We start from the raw sequence: 23,547 nt of genomic DNA on the forward strand, positions 1-23,547 counted from the left end.
GACTGTTGCTTGTGGGAAGAGCCATTTAAGTAATAGACAAAATGTAAGCAACCTACTTGCATACTGTATGTGAACTGTTGCATATAAAATTTATGAGCAGTAAATATTATCCTAGTATCAGTATTGGACCAAAAAAAGCAAGGCAGTTGCAAGCCTTTAAAATGGTGATGCTTTTTGTAGGTCAAATACACTCAAAAAATTATAACAGGTCTTTGTTAAAAATGGAATGACCATTATTGTGTTTACACGGGGGGCCCAATCTAAGTTTTTTGTCATGGGCCCAAGATTCCTGGTGGTGCCCCTGGTAGTTCCTCTGTCTTAAAACATCAGGGTCTGATTAGTCTGGATAATATGGAAGATGACTAGAGTCACTGAAGAAGAAGAATTCTGACTTTCATCTCAGAATTCTCATGAAGGAGGAGGAAGAATGTTCCAGAACTCCAGCAAACTATTGAAAGAAGTTTATAGAAGCAATCCCAAGACCTTTGACCCACGTCATACATTTCAAAGGTAATGGTACCAAATGCTGAGGAAATGTAAAATTCTGATTTGGAAGACATCGATAAATAAATATCTGAGATTATTTCTACCATTGTTGTGGTATTTAACAAACAGAAATAATGTTGGTAACTAACTGACCTGAAACAAAAGAAGTTTAGAAGATTTAACGTAAGACAGTGAGGGGAAAAAGGTATTTTTATTTGATTTATGTAAACTTTTTTTTTTTTCAGCTTTATATTTAACGGTTTGGTGGATTATCACACACATTCAGAATATGCGTTTTAAATAAAAAACGGATAATGCAGAGATATAGCAAAGCGATATTCAGACTAGATTGATCTGAGCAATAAATAGAAGATATGTCCCATTTTCTGTATGAACCTGTAGCCCGAGCGCGGTGTCCCCCGGTCTGTGACGTCACGCAGTCACGACTGGTGAGCAGAACTTGCGGCTACATGACATGTTTATGTACCTCGCGCTCCTCCCTCTCCTGCCTGACTGCTACGCACACCAGGCTGTCATTCCTACAGTCAGCAGTCATGTATTAACAGCCTCCTGCGGGTTCTGACGGCCGTCTTCCTTCACGTAATGGAGCTTTTGGGCACCAACACGCAGGCGACGGCTGATGCCGAGTCTGCGGCAGACGGTTGCAGCTGCGCCGCAGACGCCGACGGCAGAGACGGGGTAGGGGAGAGGATGGAGAGGACGGAGAGGACGGTGCCCAGCGAGCACCAGGACAGGACCAGCAACCAGCAGCAGCAAACCGCCGGGGTGTTCGGTGAGTTTCCCACCCCTGAGCTACGTATTTGTGTTTCATGTGATTGACAATGAACATTTACAAGCCACCGTGCCCGGGCTTTGTGAAGCATCACTGACGCCGCGACGACTTGGCTGAAGGGTTTTTGGTTTTGCGTGTTTCCCTGTGACGGGCCTGCTGGAACCACAGGTGAATTCAGGAAACATTAGGCATGTCCTGCTGCTGCATTACTGGTTAACCAGTAAAGAAAGAAGAATATGTTGCAGCTCTCTTTGTCTGGAGAACCGTACAATGAGGATGCATTATGAAATCCTGCTCTGTTCTTATCTGATTAGTTAGAGTCACTGAAAATGCTTCTGGTTTTATAACCTATATGGGTAACACTTTATTTGACGAGTTGTGAATAATCCTGTCATGACACCGTCATAAACATGACATAACACCTGTCATGAACATGAGTAAGTCTTCATGAATATTTATGACTGTTGTCATAAAGTGTCATTTGGTAAATCATGACACTTTTAATACACAGTTGACATTATTCAAAATGTGTTTGTTATAACAACTTGACATTAACCAAGAAATCATGATCGGACATAAATTTGTTATAAAAGTATTACTGATTAGCAACAATAACTTCTTCAGCAGTAGCATGTATGTTGGATGGGAGCTCACAATTCCTTCCTGTTCCACTGATTGACAGTCACCACCTGGATCCTGCTGCCCATTTTTCCATCTTCCAACACATAGAGTTTGAAAATGAAATGTTCACTAACTGCCTAACACATCCCACCCACTAACTGGTGCCATGATAGGATAAGAAGGCATAAGATTCTGATGGATCCATTCTAACAAAGATGGTTCTGTGTCTAATGTATTCATATTTCAGTAGACAACAGTTCATATTTCATAACATTTATGAGCACTGATGCCACTTCTGAATTGATTTGAACTTCATAAGCAGTTGTTGTCACAGGTCCTAGATCTTTTCATATAGCTGTAAGTTTTTTAATGATAACTAAAGAGTTGTTCAGTAGGGTTGCACTGATTGCTGTTTTCTGACCGATCACCGATATTTACAAAACCTGACTTGCTAATTCACCTGTTGGCAGATACCAATTTCTTTTGTCAAAAAAGTTGCTTAATATTGCAAAAAAAAAAGTTGATAAGATGGCAACGGGGAAGAGGGAAAAGGGGTAACTATTGGTTTTGATTGATTTTCAAACCTTTATGGAAGTATCAAAGATTGGTGGATAAGATCACCTTCACATGCAACTATCAGCCGATCACCAGTCTCCCAAAATAAAGAAAGTCAGGGCTGATTTTTGGGTTCCCCCCTTAATAGCTTAGCATTTTTTTCTCTCATTAAGCTGCATATTTACTGCTTATTTAAACAAGGGTTTGTGTTAGAGAAGCAAATTTCAAGTCAGAAATGTGACTTTCTTGATTTATTTATGTAAAAGCAGATTTACCTAACCTTTTTAGTTTAAATTTCATAAAGCCAAAATAGTTGTTTTTTAAATGAATATAGACATGACTAACACACGGATGGCTCAGGCTGGGAGGGATAGCACAGACTATGAGTAGATGGGTTTGATCATAAAAAAGTCCAAGCTCACGCAGACACTGAGAGAGTCACCTTATAATTCAGTGAACAATTAGGAGAGTGGTCAGTCACTGCAGCTACTGCCTCAGCAGGACGGAGTGTGAGCCACTGAGAGCCACCAGGCAGCGAAAATGGCTGCAGACCACGTTGACACACGTATTTTGGGATTTCAGCATTTTTTTTTTTTTACACATATTTCTGTGATACACTTCAAAACTAACTAACTATATCACATGGATCTAAGGTTTCTGTTTGCAAATACATCAAATATGTGTGAAGAGTTGATATTTAGAGTGTTAATCACTCTTTTTCACAACTTCTATAATTCTCTCTGACCTACATGTGATCATTACATGTCTTTTCATCCATGACAATCAATCCACAGTTAACTGCACATGCATAGAAGCATTGGGAAACCTATGCAAGGTTCAGCTGACTGATAAGCTACAGACTATGTATTGCTTTTCTTCCAAAACCCACCACTATATCAGAGTAAAATCCATATGAGCAGTACGAGTGTGAGACAAACCAAAAATAACACCACTGATGTTTTTTTTTTGGAGTCAGACTTGAAAAGAGAGTTTGCTTGGGACTGTTTGCACGCCACTCAGTCTGCAAATTATTTGTCGGTACACAATATTTGCTCAGTCATTCAGCCACAGCAGCAGAGTCTTGCTTAACTGGGATATTTCTGCTATTTTGTCTTAGAGAAAATTGAAAAAAGGAAGGAGTATAAAAGATTTTTCAGAAGAAATAGCATCAGTAGCTACATTTCCATTACAAATATACGCAAAATTTTGTCAGCATTCTGCAAATATTGTAAAAAACGCAATTGTGGTGTTTCCATTAAATATGAAATGCAATTAAAATGGGAATACGTTTGTTCAAGCAATAAGGCATTAAAATGCATGCAGTGCTTCTATCGTCCAGCTACTTCCTGTCGTCGTCTTCGTGGTTTGTGCCAGCAGTAACATCTGGTTACTCGTGTGATGCGAAAAAAGTGCTTCCATTGCAGTTTTGTAAAATAAACCAATAAACCGCTCATCCCAGCGGAAAAAAACTTTTAAGCAAAAAACACGTCTTCAATGAAACACATGAAATGTCAGATTGGTCAATGGAAGTGCAGCTAGTGGTGAGTGGCAGAACCAGCCAGTCATCTGTGTTCATCGTCACAATGATAAATGCCACCATCTGTCTGGTACATGTTGTCTTTCATCAGCACACACTCACTGTTTTAATGTGCTTTATCCTTCCCTGTCAGACTCATATTTTTCTTTCTTTTTCTTAGATAAACTGTTTGGGAAACGACTTCTGCTGGCCAGACATTACATCAACTCTCGCAAGTCTTGGTTAAAGATGGTTCCCACACAAAACTGTGACATCCTGATGACTTTTCCAGGTAGACGCTCTACTCTGACATGTCCTCCATGTTTGTCCTGCGGTGAGGAGAGAAGGCGCTGGGAGCCAGTCAGAGATTTACAGTGAAGTGCTTTGGGGGATATTAAAAGCTGTCGATTAACAACACTTGTTCTTTCTGCTGTTTCCTTTTAATGGAAGGGCCAGCAATGCGAACTTGAAGCATTTCATTAAGCAACCATACACACATGCAGTGTGAAGGAGCACATCCTGTTATATGTGTGGTGTTTAAACAGCACGCTGTTTACTTATGGGCAGATAAGTGGCTTAAGTCAACATTTATTATTTCTGTCTGAATACACAATTGCCACAGTTGTCTCAGGCACCGTTTTTAAAAGGACATTGTGTAAAATAGTTTCTTGTTTTTATTTTCTATGAAAGATGAGGAAATAATAGAACTCAGCTTGACTGACCTTTAACCTCCAGTACCACCTATCACCAGTGAGCATAATATTGCTCTTAAAAATGGCTTCTAATCAACCTTACTGTGTATGCACTGATTAGAGATTACCACGGACTGTTTTCTTCACACACACATACAACCTGTAAATTTTATCTGCCATTATTTATCTATAATCTATTCCCTAACATTCTTATATATTCTGTATAATCTGTGCATGTAGCTCCCATATTTATATTTATACACAATATCTATATCTCTTGCTATAACCCCTTACAGTCCATACATACATAGTCTTGTACATCTGTAAATAAATATTATATCTCGTAGAGCACTTCTGGATAGATGCGAACTACATCTCGTTGCTCGTACTTGTGACAGTGCAATGACAATAAAGTTGAATTCTATTCTATTCTATTCTTTCTGGATCAATTGAACAGAATACTGTCTCAAAAATAAAATACTTATATCAAAATAAATCAATTACAGAAAGATCCCAAATTTACAGGACTATCAGGTTACAGTTGGAAATGCACATAAAAACCAAAATGAGTCACAATATGTCTGAATTATTCCTTTATAAGAGAGATTCTAGCTCATTTTGTTCCTTTTTCACAAGTCTCTGTTATAAGTTTTTTTTTTTTGTTTCGTACCTGCCAGTCGTGTGCAACAGTGCCGGCCCCAGAAAACTTTCATAAGGGTGGCCAGAGTAGACCAGTAAAAATGTTAGAGCGGGACCAAGATTAAATGGCAATATATATATATATCACTATATAAAATTATTCAATAATGGTAATTTGAACTGGTGTAGATGTAATTCAGATCTCAGTCTATGTAGTATCATAGACTGATATTACAGTCTATGATTACAGCATTTCACTGACTGACATTCAGGGCACAACCAGTTCAAGCTGAACAGAAAGATAGAGGCAGTCCTAGTCTGTTTGGCGCCCTGGGCTCATGCCGCCTCCGCAAGATGGCACCCTGGACAACTGCCCAGGGCGCTCATATCAGAAACCGCCAATGGCCACAACACATTGGCTACTTGAGTAATGACGTACACGGCAGACTCGTGCCCAGCAGTAGAAGGCTGTGCTAGGTGGTTGGCCTAGGTTACGCTAAGCTCCAATGCGGTAAGTTTTAGCCAAAAATGGAATGACCATTTTTGTAATGCAAATGTGACTGAATGAGCTTCCGCAAGCAAAGAGAAAGCAGACAAAATATTGATAAGAGAGGAAAGATTAATTTGGTGGTATAGACGTAGTTCAGATCTCTAAGATCTGATAAACTTCAGGTTTCAGCGTGCTGCACAATGTGCCGGAGAGTCGTGCCAACTAGCAGCAGGAAAACATCAATTTGTTCCACCATGTGAAGCATTTCCTGTTGATAGAATATTCTGGGAGTCAGAAGATGAACCACAATGACGTATAAGCCAACATGTCCCTAAAGCTTCACCCCAGACCCAGACATGTCAAAAGAAAAGCCCATGCTAAAGGCATGATGTTGTTTACTATGGTGGAAATAAGGGGCTTCAGGAAAATGATGTCAGTCATTGACCACAGATACAAAATCCCTGCCGGTAAGATTTTTCACATACAGCCATACCTGCACTTTATGGTGAAGTTAGAGAAAGGGTGGAGGAGCAACTGAAGTCAGTGTCAATGTTTGTGACCACAACTCAACAACCCAGGATCTTAACATATCTGACAGTTGACCATATCGTCCAGTCCATGTGTTATGTCACAGTGTATTACCATGAGCAGGGTCAAATTTGTTAGTGCACACCTACCTGTACAGTGATGCTTCAGGAGGTTATTCTGTGGAAGAGAACTTTTACTCATTAAATGATTTCAAGAGTAAGAGATTTTTGAGTATTGCTAACGCTGTTGCTGAGTTTGCCACAGTAGGGATTCGATCAGAAATCATGCAGTGCACAAGTAGTATTTTATCTGTCTACCGTTATGCATTCTGGGTACAGAATAAATGTAATTTGAGACGAAATAAACTTCTGCATAAGTAGTCTTTCCCCCTCCCAGCCTCACAATAAGAGCATGTATAAACATCTGACTACTTGAAGAATTCTTAACAGTCGCTAATCAAAGCTTCAACACAAATTTTAAACTTTATTCAGTTAAATGTTTACAAAACCACAAATTAAATTAGCACTTTTGTATTTATCTGGAAAAATTAATTTACAGGAAGCATTTTACAAATTAGCAAAAACGCTAAAGGCAGTAAATGACAAATTAGCTCTGCTATTAGCGCATTAGCAGAATAGCGGAAGTGGATCCACCACTGAGATTCCACGCAAGAAGAATTGGGCTAAAAACACAACTAGAGCTGAAATTATTAATTGGAATAATTGTCAGAAATTAATTATTGAAATTGTGAAGTTAATTTGTTAAATGATTAATCTTTAACTTGAGTAAACAAACTCAAAAAAGGTCATTTGCTGACAGAAGAACACTCTCAGAGCAGTAAGTGAGTCAAAACTGTGTAAAAAAATACATTTTCCAATTAAGATCTTCGTTTTTAAATATTCTTTACCCAGAACTCTTCAAGTGGCATAGTTTTAGCTTCACCTGCATTCAGACTCTGTAAAAAAAATCCTATTAAGCACCATATGCAAACCAATTATTAATTGGTTTATCCAAAAGATATTCAACAAATTACCAATACACTGCAATAACTGATCACACAAAGGATGTGATTTTTAGTTTCAGATCAGCTGATCAACAACTGGTCTAGTCAAGCATCTCTAGAATAGACACAGAAACTTCTACTTTACCACATCTGCTTCTGTTTTTGGACAGTAGATAGTTGAAAATATTCTGATGAACTTCAAATGGATGTATTTCTAATTTCCCCAGATACAATAGATGACCACTCTCTGCTGTGGCTTCTGAATCAAATTCGTGTTGGAATCCCACAGGTCAGCATCCAGGTCCGGCAACATAAACACACCCAGACCCACGCCTTCTTCATCACAACAACATTTGAAAAGTAAGACTCAACCTCTTTCACAGGTACAAGAAACTATAGCCTTTTATTTCAGACAGAAATGAAATCTTGCTGTTTTTCCCCCCCAACAGCCTGCTGCGAGGAGCCGAGCAGATGGGCATGTACAAGACTGTGAAGCCACAGTTTGGTGGTGGCATGCGCCGCTTCTCCTGTGAAGAGGACAACATATATGAGAACATAGAAAGCGAGCTTTGCTTTTTCACTTCGCAGGTTAGAAGTCAGATTCTTGTTTTCTGTGTCATCTGGTAGTGTTGGAATGTCACTCAGGTCCCTGTTAAAAAAAACAAAAAATGGATGTACAAATGTACATGTTATTTTATTAAATTCAATAAAACCATGTGTGCCTGTTGTGCTTAGGAACGCCAGAGCATCATTAAGTATTGGCTGGATAACCTGCGTGCCAAACACGGGGAAATGCTCCACAACATCCACTTCTTGGAGGGGCAGCCAATAAGTGAGATGCTTTTTATCATCCACATTTCCCAGGCTGTTCTGCATCTTCTCATTTCTTTATTTTGGTTTTATCCCTTAATGCAGGGGTTAATGTTCAAAGTGTGGCCTGGGGGCCCATGTTTGCAGCAGCTAAGCTAATTTTGTGTGGTTCGTGGCTGCAAGCAGTGTATATGTTTTTATGATGTTAAGCACTTTGAACTGCCTTGTTGCTGAAATGTGCTATTCAAATAAAATTTGATTGATGCACCCAGGACAGGCAAATGATCCAAATGAAAACTTTTTTTTTTCAATTAAAAAAGTAATTTTTTTACAACTGAAATTTTCTAAAAATGGAAATATCAAGCAGTTTTCAAAGAAAATCCCAAATCATATTCTTGTTGTTGAAAATAGACAATAAATTGAGTTATTATATTACAACTGTACAACTTTAATAAGTACAAAACGTTTTTGTCAGTGATTTATATATCCCTTCCTGTCAAAAATTACTACTTTTTGTTTCACTAAAATATCCCCTTTATTTCAGTTTATTGCTGAGCAGGTAAAAATTTTATGCTCAAATCTATGTTTTTTCCTTATCATATTTATGTGGCACTTTTAACTTGGTGATTTTGGACCAGGAGCTACAAAAGTTCAGCAAAAAGATGCAACATTGTTAGTCTGCTATAATTTCAGTACCTTTCAAAAGTTTACATACCCCAAAGCTTTTCACATCTTGTCACAATGTAACCCAAAAACTTTGATTTATTTCGCTACAATTTTATGTGACAGAAGAACTGACGCATCGAACTGGGAACTCTGGTTTTAGCCCTTGTCTGTACTTTTAGTTCCAGAACTAATCGCTCGGGGAGTGATCCATCAGATGTTTCCTCTTCATGAACAAAGAATACTCAACCAGCTGATGACTTCGTGGGTCCAGGCTGTGTGTGAAAGGCAGCCCCTCGGTAAGAAATACTAGAGGATGACACGCCAGAACAATGGAATGCATCATACTGAATAGATTTCTTGAAATCGTGGTCCACTTCTGCTAACACAAGGATGGAGCTGTTTAAAGCAAGCTGAATATCCTCAGTGATGTCTAATAAATCATTTCCAGATGACATTTGTGACTACTTTGGAGTGAAGATCGGCATGTACTTTGCTTGGCTGGGTTTCTACACCAACTCCATGCTCTACCCTGCCGTCATTGGCTTTCTGCTGTGGATACTAGCAGAAGATGACCAGGTATCCCAAACCTTAAACAGAGAGCTTTTGTATTTCAATTAATGGTGTAAAACTATGGAACAAGTTAAATGAAAAGTCAAAAGAAAGTAAAAATGTAATACAATTTAAACAGAAAAATAAGGAGGTCATTTTAACTAGTTATAGAAATATGGATGAGACATAGCACAAATCAGTATATGTAAACTGATGCTAATGCATATGAGTTAACGTCATAAGTTTATTTAAGAGAATAAATACTTAAATTTAAGGTCAAACTAACTGTTATCTGCAGTTGGTCTGACCTTATTGATTGATTTATGTGTTGGGATAATAATAATCACTGCATTATTATTTTGTTATACTTATCTTATATTCAGCTTTTATTCCTATGTGCTCATATATTTATTTTACTTATTCTATTCATCATATTGTATTAAATGCTATCATTTTTCATTTATTGATTATATTGTTTTTGATTTATAGTTATATTCTTGTTGTTTATTCCACCTTATGTCTCCCTTTGACCTTATACTTCCAGAATATTGTTTGGTAACATATTGATGGTTGAAGTGAAACATGTACATTGCAGCATTTATAGTAAGTAGAAACATTAAGTTCATAAGTTAATTTCCTGTATTAGATGAGGAGCATCTGCAAAGATAAGGAACCGACAGTTCTAGGTGTTTTCTCAGGGTTGAAAACAGCCACCTTACATCTGTGCAAAGAGGGTAGACGAGTGAATAGCAAGGTCATTTCCTTTATTAACTAGAGGTCCGATCACCTACACTCTGTATCTTGTGTTTGCATGACCAAAGACTGGGCATGCAAAGAACATTTTAGCCAGTTTTACTGTAATACATATACTTCTTAAAAAGGCAGCACAGTTTATGAACAGAAATCCATGTTTTTAGTATTTTCTCTTGTGTGCTGTAGAGTCATCCTCAGATTTTATATTTTCACAGAGAAAAGTTTCAAAAAGTACACATTGAACAAAGAAGGGGAACATCTTGGGTTGGAATATAACTACAAAGCAAAAGTACTAAAGAAAACTGATTGATCCTCCTCACAGCTTTACAATTAAAGTGGCGTAAAGTGACTGACTCAACCTTTTGTCCCCACACAGACCAGCCAGGATATCTGCTGTGTAGTTTTTGCTCTCTTCAATGTCATCTGGGCAACTTTGTTTCTGGAGCGCTGGAAGCGGCGAGAAGCGGAGCTGGCCTACAGGTGGGGCACCCTGGACACCCCCGTCGAGTCCTTGGAGGAGCCCAGGCCCCAGTTCAGGGTGAGAACTCTTCACAATAAAAGCACAGGCTTCCTGTAATAATGACCCTGAAAGCTTCTCATGTCTTGGTGATGCTTCCTCTGACAGTCTTCCTCCCAACACAAGGTTAGCCTACAATAGCAGGAAATGGGATTGGCGGGTCCATGTGCTCTGAGAGCAGCAGAAGAGGCGGGGTCAGTGTGTGTGTGTGTGTGTGTGGGGGGGGGGGGGGGGGGGGGGGGGTTGTTGTTAGGTTGCATGCCCCCACAGAAAGAAGTTGTGATGGGTAAAGAGGCACACTGGTCACAGGGGGGCAGAGCCTGGCTAGCTCAGTCAGTAGAGCATGAGACTCTTAATCTCAGGGTGGTGGGTTAGAGCCCCACTTTGGGTGCTTGCTTTTGTAAACATTCTCTCTGACACTGATTAATTATTGATTAATATTAATTCAATTCCAAAGTATTTTATTGCTCCCAAAGGGAAATTAAATGTTGGTGTAGATCAGTGGTTCTCAAATGGGGGTACGTGTACCCCTGGGGGTACGTGGAGGTACTGCAGGGGGTACGTGAAGCTTTTCAAAATATCTTTAAAAAATCAGTAGGCTCCTCATAATAAGTCTTGGGAAAAATTATTTTGTGAAAAGTTCGATAAAATATAAATGTGTGTTCATGTACTGAATTTTATATTCAGTATTTAGTTTCAATATCCTTTAAAATAAAACGGTTTGACTGGTTTTATACCTTTCTGGTGGTCACCGTCTTCTGTTTTCTTTTTTGTTTAACCATGCAATGTTTGCAATATGGATGTATTTGTCAGGTTCACTGATATAAGTTGTTTGGCTTTAATAAATCAGACAGTGATTTTACAGCACTGTACCCCTTTTTAATTAGTTTTGCCCGTGTCAGGGGGTACTTGACTAAAAATACATTTTTAAGGGGGTACATCACTGAAAAAAGTTTGAGAACCACTGCTCTAGAGCAACGCATGGAAGGAGCAGAGAGTAGAAACGGTAGAAAGGTACTCAACTTTTTCTACTACTTTTACACGACTTCACAGGCCCTCGCATACAGGTGCTGGTGCGAGGGCTTTCACAGGCCAGGGCCTTCACATGCCTTCGCATCCAGGTGGCGGTGCGAGGGCCTTCACAGGCCAGGTCCTTGAAGGATCCCTGGCCTTCACAGGCCCTCGCGCCCACGTGGCGGTGCAAGGGCCTTCACAGGCCAGGTCCATGAAGGATCCCTGGCCTTCACAGTCCCCTCGCGTCCACGTGGCGGTGCGAGGGCCTTCACAGGTCAGGTCATTCAAGGATCCCTGGCCTTCACAGGCCCTCGCGTCCACGTTCGGTGCGAGGGCCTTCACAGGTCAGGTCATTCAAGGATCCCTGGCCTTCACAGGCCCTCGCGTCCACGTTCGGTGCGAGGGCCTTCACAGGCCAGGTCCATGAAGGATCCCTGGCCTTCACAGGCCCTCGCGTCCACGTTCGGTGCGAGGGCCTTCACAGGCCAGGTCCTTGAAGGATCCCAGGCCTTCACAGGCCCTCGCGTCCACGTTCGGTGCGAGGGCCTTCACAGGCCTTCACATTACCACGTGGTCGTCTTATTCAAGCACTTCTGAAGGAACAGCCTGCGATGTCATCGATGACATCACGTTCGTTTTGTCGGTCTGATGTCATCAGTGACAGTCAGGGACGGACGTGATGTCATCGATGACATCGCAGGCTGTTACCTCAGAAAAAATGTTTTTTATACCTCTGTTACATGTCTCAGCTGTATTGAAACAGTTGTAACAATTGATGTTTGTTTTGTTTTGTCTCTTCTTCTCCTTTCTTCCGAGTGGGAAGCCTGTAAACAAGAACAGCTTTAGCGAACGAAGAACGACCGCCGTTTTCTTCCCCAAACTCTGTCTGTTTTATTACAAATTGTCAAAATCATGAAATCATGCAATCATACATTGAACATTCCTTTGTGCATTCATGTCCATGTGTCCTTCCGTTGCTCCAAAACAACCATATTCCATCTACTTCAATAAACAACATCAGCCCCTACCAGCTGTGACAGCATCCAAGGGCCAAATCAAAACAATTCAACAATCGATTTAAATCTTACAGATTTACATAAAAAGAAAACTATTCCTCAAGTTCAGTGAAATTGTAAGGCTACTAATTTCTTTGAATTGTAATAACTCTGAAAAATGTAATCATATTATTAGTTCTATAATTTAATATGGGCATATTTAGAGGACTAGATCTAGCTTAAGCTAGTACAGTAGAATCAATTACTGGGTAGTAGGGGAAAAGTGGTAACGTCTATAATAAATGTTTGAAACTGATGAGAACTGATTTCCGGTACATGTAACAGAGTAACTTTAACACTTCCTATCAAAAGATAACACAACCCGTCAGGATACCACCGTAACCTTAATAAGGTTGGGTCGGAGAGTGTATCGAAGTTTAGATACATGTAGCAAACTTCTATAACGGCTGTTTTACGACCGTTATAGCTACAAACCGTAATTATGAAACAAAATCACTCTTTTTCCCTCGAACGTCTAAACACGTCTAGCAAGTAATTACGAAATCAGCACCGAATGAACTTGTAAATTTACATTTTAGCGGGGACAGTTTCCACCAGCTTCACACTGCTAACCTGTAAACAAGAACAGCTTTAGCGAACGAAGAACGACCGCCATCTTTTTCCCCAAACTCTGTCTGAGGCGCAAGGGGGAAAGGGGCGGGGCTCCTCACTCTAGGTCTCCTGGTGAAACGCTGTCTATAATTTGGCTCTAACAAAACTGGAAACATCAGTATGAGACCTGAAAGAGCGTAGGGACACCCTAGATCAGTGGTTCTCAAATGGGGGTACGTGGAGGTACTGCAGGGGGTACGTGAAGCTTTTCAAAATATCTTTAAAAAATCAGTAGGCTCCTCATAATAAGTCTTAGGAAAAATTATTTTGTGAAAAGGTCGATAAAATATAAATGTGTGTTCATGCACTGAATTTTATATTCAGTATTTAGTTTCAATATCCTTTAAAATAAAACGGTTTGACTGGTTTTATACTTTCCTGGTGGTCATCGTCTTCTGTTTTTCTTTTTTGTTTAACCATGCAATGTTTGCAATATGGATGTATTTGTCAGGTTCACTGATATAAGTTGTTTGGCTTTAATAAATCAGACAGTGATTTTACAGCACTGTACCCCTTTTTAATTCCAAAAATGTTTTGCCCGTGTCAGGGGGTACTTGACTAAAAATATATTTTTAAGGGGGTACATCACTGAAAAAAGTTTGAGAACCACTGGTGTAGATAATGATGGCTGTTGGCAGGAAACAGCTCCTGTAGTGGTCTATATTAAAGCAAATTTGAAAAAGCCTCTGACTAAAGACACTGTTTTTCTTAGACAGTCTCATGGTCAGGGTTGTTCATAATGTTTTTTTGTAAAATCCTGCTGAGCAGGATTTGCATCATCACGGCCAGAGGTTCCACAGTCTTTCCCAACAATCTCATTTCTAATGTGTGCCTGCAGGGTGTGAAGCGGTGCAGTCCCATAACGGGCTGTGAGGAGTTCTACTACCCCGCCTGGAAGAGAGCCATGTTCAGATGGCTGGTCAGCCTGCCGGTCTGCCTGCTCTGCCTCTGCTTCGTCTTTCTCGCCATGCTCCTCTGTCTTCAGCTGCAGGTCTCTGTAGGACAGCGCTGTCCACCATGCTAATCAAAACAGCTAATAATGACACAGCTCCACAGCCAAACATAAAGAATCCAATATTGCAATAGTATTAAATTTTCAAACAGGTAAAATATACACATTTTATATATATAGTTCTAGTTTTATGACACACATAGCATCATCTAGCCCTTTGAGATCTCAAGATGTAACAGCCACTATAAATAAAATGTATTATCTGTCACATTTACACATGCATTTCATCAAGAAATGTATGAATATTTTGTCTTTCCTTTGTTCTTTTTACATTTCCTCACCTCCTCGTTTTAATTTAAAACATTTCTGCCTCGTTATGCAAATGAGGAGGGCGGTGTCTTAAAACTTCAACTCCTGTCTATTGGCTGGTCATGCATTTCTTGATGAAAATGCATGTGTAAGGAAAAGGAAAAACAAAATCTATTACTTTCTGCTTTTTATTTTTAATTATGTCAGTTTTGGTCCTCCATAGTTTTCATGTCATGACTGGTGAATAACAGCTATGAGACTGTTATTAGTTCTGATTCCATAATAATATTCTTCACTTTGCAGGAAGTGGTGATGGAGATTCAGGAGCTGCCTAGTATCACAAGATTCATCCCTAAGATACTTCTGGCCATCACTGTAACTGTATGTGACGAGGTGTATAAGAAGATTGCCTACTGGCTTAATGACATGGGTAAGAATCATTTTGTCAAATGACAGAAATCTGTTTGTGTGAATAATAGCCGAGTTCTTTAATAAGAAAGGGAAAGGATGGTGACTGACTCTCCATTTCTCCAGCAGAAATAGAAGTAGGAAACAGAATCTCTCTAATTCTTCATGCTTGTTTGTTCTTCCAGAGAACTACAGATTTCAGAGTGCCTACGAGAACAATTTGATCATCAAGATGGTTTTTGTAAGTTATCCTGTTTTGTTTTGTGGTTTGTTTTTCAGGATAGTTTGGTTTTCTATTTCTTCTTATGTCTTCTTGTTCTTCACAGTTTGAATTCATCAATTCTTACCTCAGTCTTTTCTACATTGGATTCTATCTCAAGGACATGGAGCGACTGAAGGAGGTAAGAACTTTGAAGAAAATTTGAAATTTGAAATCAGTCATACAAAAAAACAATTCAGTAGTTGCTATTTGTTTTGGAATATGAGTCAGTTTTGAGCTTTGGCAAAACTTTGCCAGCCCTGTAGACTCATTCAATTCAGTTCCGTTTATTTACATAGCGCCAGTTCACAACATATGTCCTCTCCAGGGACTTTACAAAATTGAAATTGCAATTAAAAGCAGACTCTGCAACTTCCATCAGTGTCAAAACCCTCTGACTTCAACAGAACTGCTACTGAGCATGTCTTTCTTCTCAGCTTTTTCAATGCTTTTGTTTTGAAAATCTGATGACAATTCTTGAATTTTGACATTAAAAATGTGTATGAACTCTGGTGGTAATATTAAATAACATATTAACAAAAACAGAATCTTATGACCCAGAGAGAATCCATGCATACACAGGGAGAACATACAGAAAGATCACAGGTTGGGATTTGTTGGGATTTTGCTGCAAGTTAATAGTGCTGCCAACTGTGCAGCCCTGACATTAAATTGATTCTTGAAAAACATAATATTGTCACATTCCTAAAATAATGGCCTGAGTATTGGTGTTTTTTTTTTCCAAAAGTAATTTTGGGGAGGGTGGGGGGAAGCAAAAAACAGCAACCAGCTCTTTATTGCCAAAAGATGAATTAGGCAAAAAAAAAAATACACTTTTGGCAAAAAATATGACTGAAGTCATTATTTTAGGAAGGTGATGATATTCAGACTGACAGAAGCAAGGCTGCCTTGTAGTCAGAGCCATGGTGCCATCTGACCACCAAACTCCTACCTTCAGAACCACCATAACACCAAGACTGATTCATATAATATTATTATATTTAAATAATAATAATAATAACTTATTTTGGATTATTTTGGCCAACAGTACTTTGTAGCTTTACAGCTTTGTAAACAATCACCATTTGGATAATAGCGTCTTTCAAATGTATGAACACAAACATATGAACAGATATGAACATTCTTCTAAATATAATAAAAACATGAAGTTGATGGTAAAACCAGGTTGTAACGTCTCCACACTTTGAATCTTTTACTTTCAATTTGTAAATTGCATCCTACCTCTGACCAAGTGTAAGAACAAAACATGCGACTCTATCTATAGCAGCTGTATCAAGGAAACCACGCAGCTTCCTGTGTGTCTGACTGCACAACCACACAACATCTAGATATTTCTGCACTGATAGCACACAACACAAAAACAGAAAAGTCTAGTTAAAGTTTCTGCTGTTGGTAGTCATGCAAATAAACAGTACAAAGACAAATGGTAAAATGGACTGAACTTATACCACTCAAAGCACTTTACACTTCAGACACACGCACCATGTCATTTTATGTCATTTCATTTTCATAATGATTAATTCCAGATGTTTATGTTCATCCACATTAACACTAGTATGAATTTGTGTGTCTATACTTACCCATATACTCATACATACATATACACACGGATGCACACACAATTCGAACATATAAAAAACTCCTTTAAAAATAAGTTTATGTCAATTGATACATTTACTTTAACTGAATACACACAAAATAAATCTGAAGAGTAAGTACATACTCAATGTGTACAGATCTATCCATATATCCATAACCTGTATCACACATGACAATACACATAAAACATAAATTCCATTTAATGTCTGAGAAGGTGTAGGAAGAAGTAACAATGTATTTAATCGTACCCCTTCTCCAATACTCCATAATAACAAACATATACGTACATGCACATATAAAAAAATATATCTTGTATGTAAAGTCTCTGTTTTCCTTTCAGATGCTTGCTACTCTGTTGATTTTCCGCCAATTCCTGCAAAACATCAAAGAAGTCCTTCAGCCATATCTCTACGAGCAAAGCAAGCTCGGCGTCTTCACCCCAAAGGTCTTATGGGAGCTCCTACAAGTCATCATTCTCAAGTATGGGCGCCTGGCTCTTGGGAAGGCACAAGCCTCAATGACGTCCTACTCTTTCTTGAGTCCCAGAGGAATCTCAAAGAGTCACGCTGCGAACTGTATCCAGGAACCGAAGAGAAGAGGAGATCTGAAAGCTGGCTTCAGGCTCTCAGAGGAGGAGTGGGACATGAACGACAGCATTATGAAGCATCGGAAAGTCAGCTTCACCGAGAAGGTGGACTACAAGAATGTCAAGACGGAGACCCAGGCTGTGGAGGACAGTTTCCTGGAGGACAGTCCGACGCTGATGGAAGACGGGATGGATCCATCCAGTATTTTTGACAGTTGTGATGAGGACAGTGACTGTGAATCGCTGTCTCAGGTAATGTGGTCAGCATTGTTTCTGTCTACTGGTCAGGGTTTCTCAACATCTTAAGGGCCCAGCATTGTTGGGCCAAAGTTGACAATGCCCAACTAAAGTGTTTGCTTTCACAAACACCCTTCAAGGTCCACAAGACACACTGATCTGAGCTCCTGTGAAGCCCCTCCTACTGCAGTATACGACATGGTGTTTCATCATATGTGTGGTTTACAACAGTGTAGTAAAACTGCAAACATGGCAAAGAGGAACCACTGTACTCCAAGTTCGATAGAATGATAGAGTACGAAATAATGATTGATGAGCTGCAACACCTCATTTTATTTTCCATGTTATTGAAAGCCCAAAAAACCAACAGAAAGTGTGGGTGGGATATTCACACGCTGCCTCAGGCCAGAACCAGGCAGGAGAAGTTTAGTGTTCACTGAACGTGCTACCTCATGGGCTTAGTCAACCTCAAACTACCCATCCTACCCGCTGGCTGAAAAAACTGTTTTTGGATGTTGTGTATTTGGGGCAAACACACCCACAAATTCTGACCAATCTTCATAGGTTTACATGAAGCAGGGGGCATAAGTTCTTTGGGGGGTTGTGACAGGAAGGGGTGGACGACATGAGGCTGAGAACTAAATGAAGTGATTCTCGTCACCCAACTGCGACAATGAGAACCAATTTCAACACGTTGGCTCGACCATGCTAGACCCTTAAGAAATGTGTGAATAAATACACATTAAAGATGTCTCAGTTATTAGCACAGAAGTATTATTTTTAATTTTTCCTTCAGCAGGAGACCAAGGAGAACGTTAGTATGTCCTCTTCAAAAGAGTCCGACTCCGTCTGCCAGAGAAGGAATGTAGGCGAGCGGAAAGATGACAAGAAATCTTGGATGGATCCACCAGAGGAACCAAAAACCATTGCTTTGACTCAGGCTGAGATAGAGAGTTGTATGCAGACTTATGAGGTAGCATTCCTGATACATGTTTCTCCAAAATTATGCCTACTCACAGTTATGTGAACACATTTAAAAAATGTGACTAATATTTTTGTGCTGGGACATTTGATGTGAAAAGGGAACACTTCAAGACTACCAGGAGATGTTCATTCAGTTCGGCTACGTGGTGCTCTTCTCCTCGGCCTTTCCCCTGGCGGCCATGTGTGCTCTTATCAACAACATCATTGAGATACGAAGTGATGCCCTGAAGCTGTGCACCGGCCTCCGGAGACCATTCGGACAGAGAGTGGAGAACATCGGACAGTGGCAGGTTGGTTACTTCCAGCTTGGAATTGTCAATAATGTCTTTCGGGCTCCCACCTCAACAGCCTGTAAATTTGTCTGCTTGTTCTCAACAACAGACTGCAATGGAGGCCATGGGCTTGATAGCCATTATAGTTAACTGTTACCTGATTGGTCAGTGTGGCCAGCTTCAGCGTCTGTTCCCCTGGTTGAGCCCTGAGATGACCATCATCTCCATTGTCTTACTTGAGGTATTTCCTGCATACTCTCATTAAACCTGAAGATGTTCTGACTAGTGTAGGCTTTATGGTGCTTTATGGTGACTTATTTATCCATCAAAACACAGAATGTGAAAATGAATGTCTTGTACTCTGATGTGTTGTGCTCAGTTTGTCCCTTTGTGGTCTTGTGGGTTTTCAGCACTTTGCAATCCTCCTAAAGTACGTCATCCATGTCGCCATCCCTGATATCCCTGGCTGGGTAGCAGACGAGATGGCCAAGCTAGAGTACCGACGAAGGGAAGCTTTCAAGGTATATCGCTACGTCATAGCTTGAAAGACCTTCTGCCAACATCAGACCTGCTGTTGGCTGCCGATTGGCCAGTTTGTGTTGCATTGTTGTATATCTGTGTGCACACGTCCCTTGGTTTCTTGTTGTGTGTTAACCTGAAATGCTCTGTGGTTAAGTCTGTTTTTGGATAGTGGCAGTGCGTGATGTTAGTCAACTCTCTGTATGGTGCTCCTTTTTCAGATACTTTCAGTTTTTTACTTGTCACACTTCAAAGGACAACAGTGTTAACATCATAGCAAAATAATCAGAGTAACAATTTAAAAAATGTTTTATATGTGATGATGTCACTTAGGGCTGCACAATATATCGCAAATATCTTGTCATCACAATATTGTTGTGCCCATTATTCATATCCCAAATGATTGTTTGGAGTGCAATCATTTTTGGTTAGTATATTCAGTGTTCTGAACATGATTATGATAAGCACTGTTATTGTGATTATAAAATTTATCAATATTATTGTCATCACAGTATTTTCTAATATTGTGCAGCCCTAATTTAATTTATTAAGAAAAAAAGCTTGATTTGATTGAGGTTAATTACGGTGCAGTTTGAATACATATGTGAATGCCAAGCGGTCCAAATACCACTCCAAAAGCAGGAAGTTCATTACAACACAAGGCATTCTGGGTAAATACAACCAACACAAACATGTTCATCTAGCAGAAATGGAGAAATGACTCCGGGGTCTTTTACCGAGGACAAAAGAGAAATCCTCCAACCACTAAAATCTGACACCACTCCACTTTTGTTCACATTTTGTGAAGAAGGAAGATGCCCTCAGTGTCTTCTTCAGAGGTGTTTCCTTCAGTGTTTCTTAGGTGAGGGGTTGAACAGGTTTTCCAAAGGATTTGGTTGGTTTGACACAACACTGTGTGTAAGAGAACACAACAGATGAAAATGGACCAAACGCTGCCTTTTTGGTCCCCTGTCAAACCGAGTCTACCAGACTGTGAAAACACCCTTAGTTTACTGTCGGAATGTAGAACACATTGTGGTTCTGTAGAATGTTTCTTTTCCATCACTTTGTCCTAAATGTTTCTCCTTTCAGAAACATGAGCTGCAGGCACAGCAGCACTTCCAGCAGCAACTCCGGCGCCGCCGGGAGGAGGAGGAGCTTCACCGCCAGGCCGAGCTGCAGGCAGAAGCTCGCCATGAGAGCGACAATAAGGCGGACATGCAGCACCAGCACCACCACGACAAATCACAGGGCAGCAAGCCTGGCGACAAGCCCAAGAGGCCCAGCTCCCTGCTTGGGAATAATAACGTGATGAAGCTCAAACAGATCATTCCTCTCCAAGGGAAGTTCTCCTCTGGGACATCCCGGTCACCAGCTCAGTCCCCGACGGGAGGCGAAGCAAAGCTGCCTGGATTTCTGAAGTTCCTAAAGTCACCTGAAGTGAAAAAAGAGCCAGCGGCGGCATCTGGAGGAACACCAGGCTCAGCAGTGACGTCTTCTGCTCCCCCTGGTGGACAAGAGAGACCACAATCCCCAAACAGAACATTTAGTCCAGGGAAGCTGTTCAGTTTTAGCAAATCAGAGGGTACCGTGGTGTGTGCTAATGGCACACAGCAGCAGAACCAGGCTACTAACTCTCAACCTAACACAACCACAGAGGAATTACCCTCAAACGAGTCAGATAAAGGAGAATCAAGACTACAGACTGATTTAGAAAACCCAAAGACCTAACAAATGCTCACCCACAGCAACGTCATATTAGGAAGGGAAAAAACTGTATAAATGATCATGCAAAATGTAGAGGCACTGATGCACCCTGGTGTTAAACCACAAGGATCACATGCAGCAAGTGTTCACCTTTCACTCTTGATGCAACTCCATAAAGCGTGCCACTGTCTCTGCTTACACTTAATTACCTAACTTCCATGTATAAACTGTACAGTAAGTGTCACTGATTCTATTGGGGTTCAGCAACAGTGCAGCCTGATCTGAGACAGTACCAGAGACAGAAATGGTCCAGAACCAAGACAGTAGAAAGGCAGTTTGTTGGTCAAACTTCCAAGTTGGTGCTGGTACTGGATGCATGTTTCCATGTGCATGCGTGACATGTTCACTGTCTTTTCAGTTGCAATGCACGTTCAAAGCCATTGGGATTCTTCTGCACTAGGTCAGATATAGTCACTGTGACCATAAAAAAATCTATTTTTACAAACTTTGATTTTCTATGAATTTATTTTACTACATAATTTAGTGACTGTAACTATATGAGGCAAATAAATGTCACTCAGTTCAATGTCCATTGGAGAGAAACAGGATAGGAGCTGGTGTTGCTTTATGAGAGATCATGCTGCTGCTGGGTTCTGATGCCTCCAGGCAGTGGCAACCACAAGGGGGCAAGGGGCAAACTCTGACCTATTGGTTCAGCCACCACTGTTTCAACTTACAGTGAGGATGAAAAAAAGAGTACACCCTGTTTGTTCTTGGGTTTAATATATATTAGGACACAATCAAATTTCTCACACTGTTTTGAACAAAAAGTAAACCATGATGGAAACACTGGTAAAAAAAAAACTAAGTGCACCTGTGGTCCTTTCATGGGACCTTTAGAGGGGCTGTAGCAGCAGTTCATTAACTGATTATTATTAACATCGGCACCATCATGCAATTGTTAGTCATGACAGCTCAGTATTTGCTTTTATTCATTTTAAAAAGTTAAACACACAGTGAGAGATATTTCAAGTCTTAATTTCTTCTAGTTTTGATGATTATGCCTCACAGATCCTGGAAATCCAACATTCAGTGTCTCAGAAAATCAGAATATTGCTTAACAGACATGTCAGGCTTCTGAGAACGATGCTGATTTCTATTCCCTTAATATTTGTTCGGGGCTCCTTTTGCATGAATTACTGCATGAATGCAGGGTGGCATGGAGGAGGTCAGCCTGTGACCCAGGTAGCTTTGACAGCGGCCTTCAGGTCATCTGCTTGGGTTTTCCACTTAACGGGAAAGCCCAGATATTCTTTACAGGGTTAAAGGTCAAATTCACACATTTTTGAATGTATTCTTCTTGACAATCATCTCAAAAACTTCAATTATGTTGCTGGCTCACCTTGTTCTAACTCACATTTTCCTTCCATTCAACTTTCTATGAATATGCCCCAGATTCAGCCCTCTGTGAACCAGCGGCTTCTTCAGCAATCACCTCTTGTAGCCTCGCCTCCTAGTGGATGGTGTCTGTCACTGTCTTACGCTCCAGTCAGAATGTTGTGTCTTAATGACAGAGAGGCTCAGGAAACCTCTGCAGGTGTTTTCAGTCAATTAGCTGATTAAGGTGTGAACCGTGAGTTTTCAGTGTTTAATATCGCCACGATTTTCTTATATTGTGAGACACTAAATTGGAGGTTGTCATTATCTTTAGGACATAATTATCAAAAATAGTAGAAATAGAGGCTTGAAAAATGCCAGTGTGTGATGTAGCTATACATGAGTCACTTTCTGAAACAAGTGACAAAAACTATCAAACATTTTAAAACAAAATGTTTTAAGTGTAAACTGTAATCATGAGAGGAAAACATTTAGAAAAGAAAAGTTGTCTATCTTCACATTAATCACCTTCACAGCATTACAAAAACACAACCGTTAGACCATAACACACAATACAATGTTTCTCAACACTGTTTTACTACAAGGCCTGCTGAATCATGACGGTGTGAATGAAGGTACATGGTTTTGTACATTCAAATAAAATTCTAATTGAAATGATTTTTTTAAAAGAACAGATGATTTTTATTGTACCCTGATACATAAAACCCAAGAGCTGAAACAGAGTATACTTTCTTTCTGTCACGACAGTAGAGGTAAGTAGGAAGAAAGGGGTTTTTTTCCTTGAAAGTTTCTCCAAAGCTTTCTGGTTTTTGTCAGTTACTGTGTGTCACCATGTACCTTTATACAAACGCTGACAGTGCATATATGCAATAAACTCAGACACATTCCAAACTCGTCATGTGAGAGCTGCAACTGTTCTACTGAGAGGTTGAAAGAACTGTCCAAGTCAAATATGCTAAATGTCGGTACTCATCATGCCTGAGCAGGTAAACACTCC

General features: G+C 40.0%; 1 protein-coding gene across 3 annotated transcripts; it reads left to right on the top strand.

Moving 5' to 3' along the window:
- The first annotated feature begins 955 nt into the window (after positions 1-955).
- On the top strand, positions 956-23,498 carry LOC102227945 (anoctamin-8-like). Of its 3 annotated transcripts, none has more exons than XM_023335575.1 (18): positions 956-1,279; positions 4,153-4,263; positions 7,551-7,683; positions 7,773-7,911; positions 8,059-8,155; positions 8,979-9,095; positions 9,248-9,375; positions 10,478-10,639; positions 14,138-14,290; positions 14,864-14,990; positions 15,154-15,209; positions 15,295-15,369; positions 17,188-17,685; positions 18,467-18,643; positions 18,753-18,944; positions 19,036-19,167; positions 19,337-19,447; positions 20,538-23,498. In XM_023335575.1, exons 1-18 carry the CDS (start codon positions 1,090-1,092, stop codon positions 21,174-21,176), a joined length of 3,237 nt encoding a protein of 1,078 aa, XP_023191343.1. In that variant the 5' UTR covers positions 956-1,089; the 3' UTR covers positions 21,177-23,498. The 3 variants fall into 3 exon arrangements, with proteins under 3 accessions (XP_023191343.1, XP_023191344.1, XP_023191345.1); XM_023335576.1 differs by having other exon boundaries at positions 18,470-18,643; XM_023335577.1 differs by lacking the exon at positions 956-1,279 and having other exon boundaries at positions 4,180-4,263; positions 7,613-7,683.
- Positions 23,499-23,547: the final 49 nt, after the last annotated feature.

This window comes from Xiphophorus maculatus, chromosome 6 (assembly GCF_002775205.1).
Source record: "Xiphophorus maculatus strain JP 163 A chromosome 6, X_maculatus-5.0-male, whole genome shotgun sequence".
NCBI classification, from domain to species: domain Eukaryota; kingdom Metazoa; phylum Chordata; class Actinopteri; order Cyprinodontiformes; family Poeciliidae; genus Xiphophorus; species Xiphophorus maculatus.

Excerpts from the sequence above, each read along its gene's own strand:
- LOC102227945 (XM_023335575.1), top strand. The coding sequence starts at position 1,090 with ATGGAGCTTTTGGGCACCAACACGCAGGCGACGGCTGATGCCGAGTCT. Across the intron at positions 1,280-4,152 it reads GCAAACCGCCGGGGTGTTCG|ATAAACTGTTTGGGAAACGA; the intron begins GTGAGTTTCCCA and ends TCTTTTTCTTAG. Across the intron at positions 14,291-14,863 it reads TCCTCTGTCTTCAGCTGCAG|GAAGTGGTGATGGAGATTCA; the intron begins GTCTCTGTAGGA and ends TTCACTTTGCAG.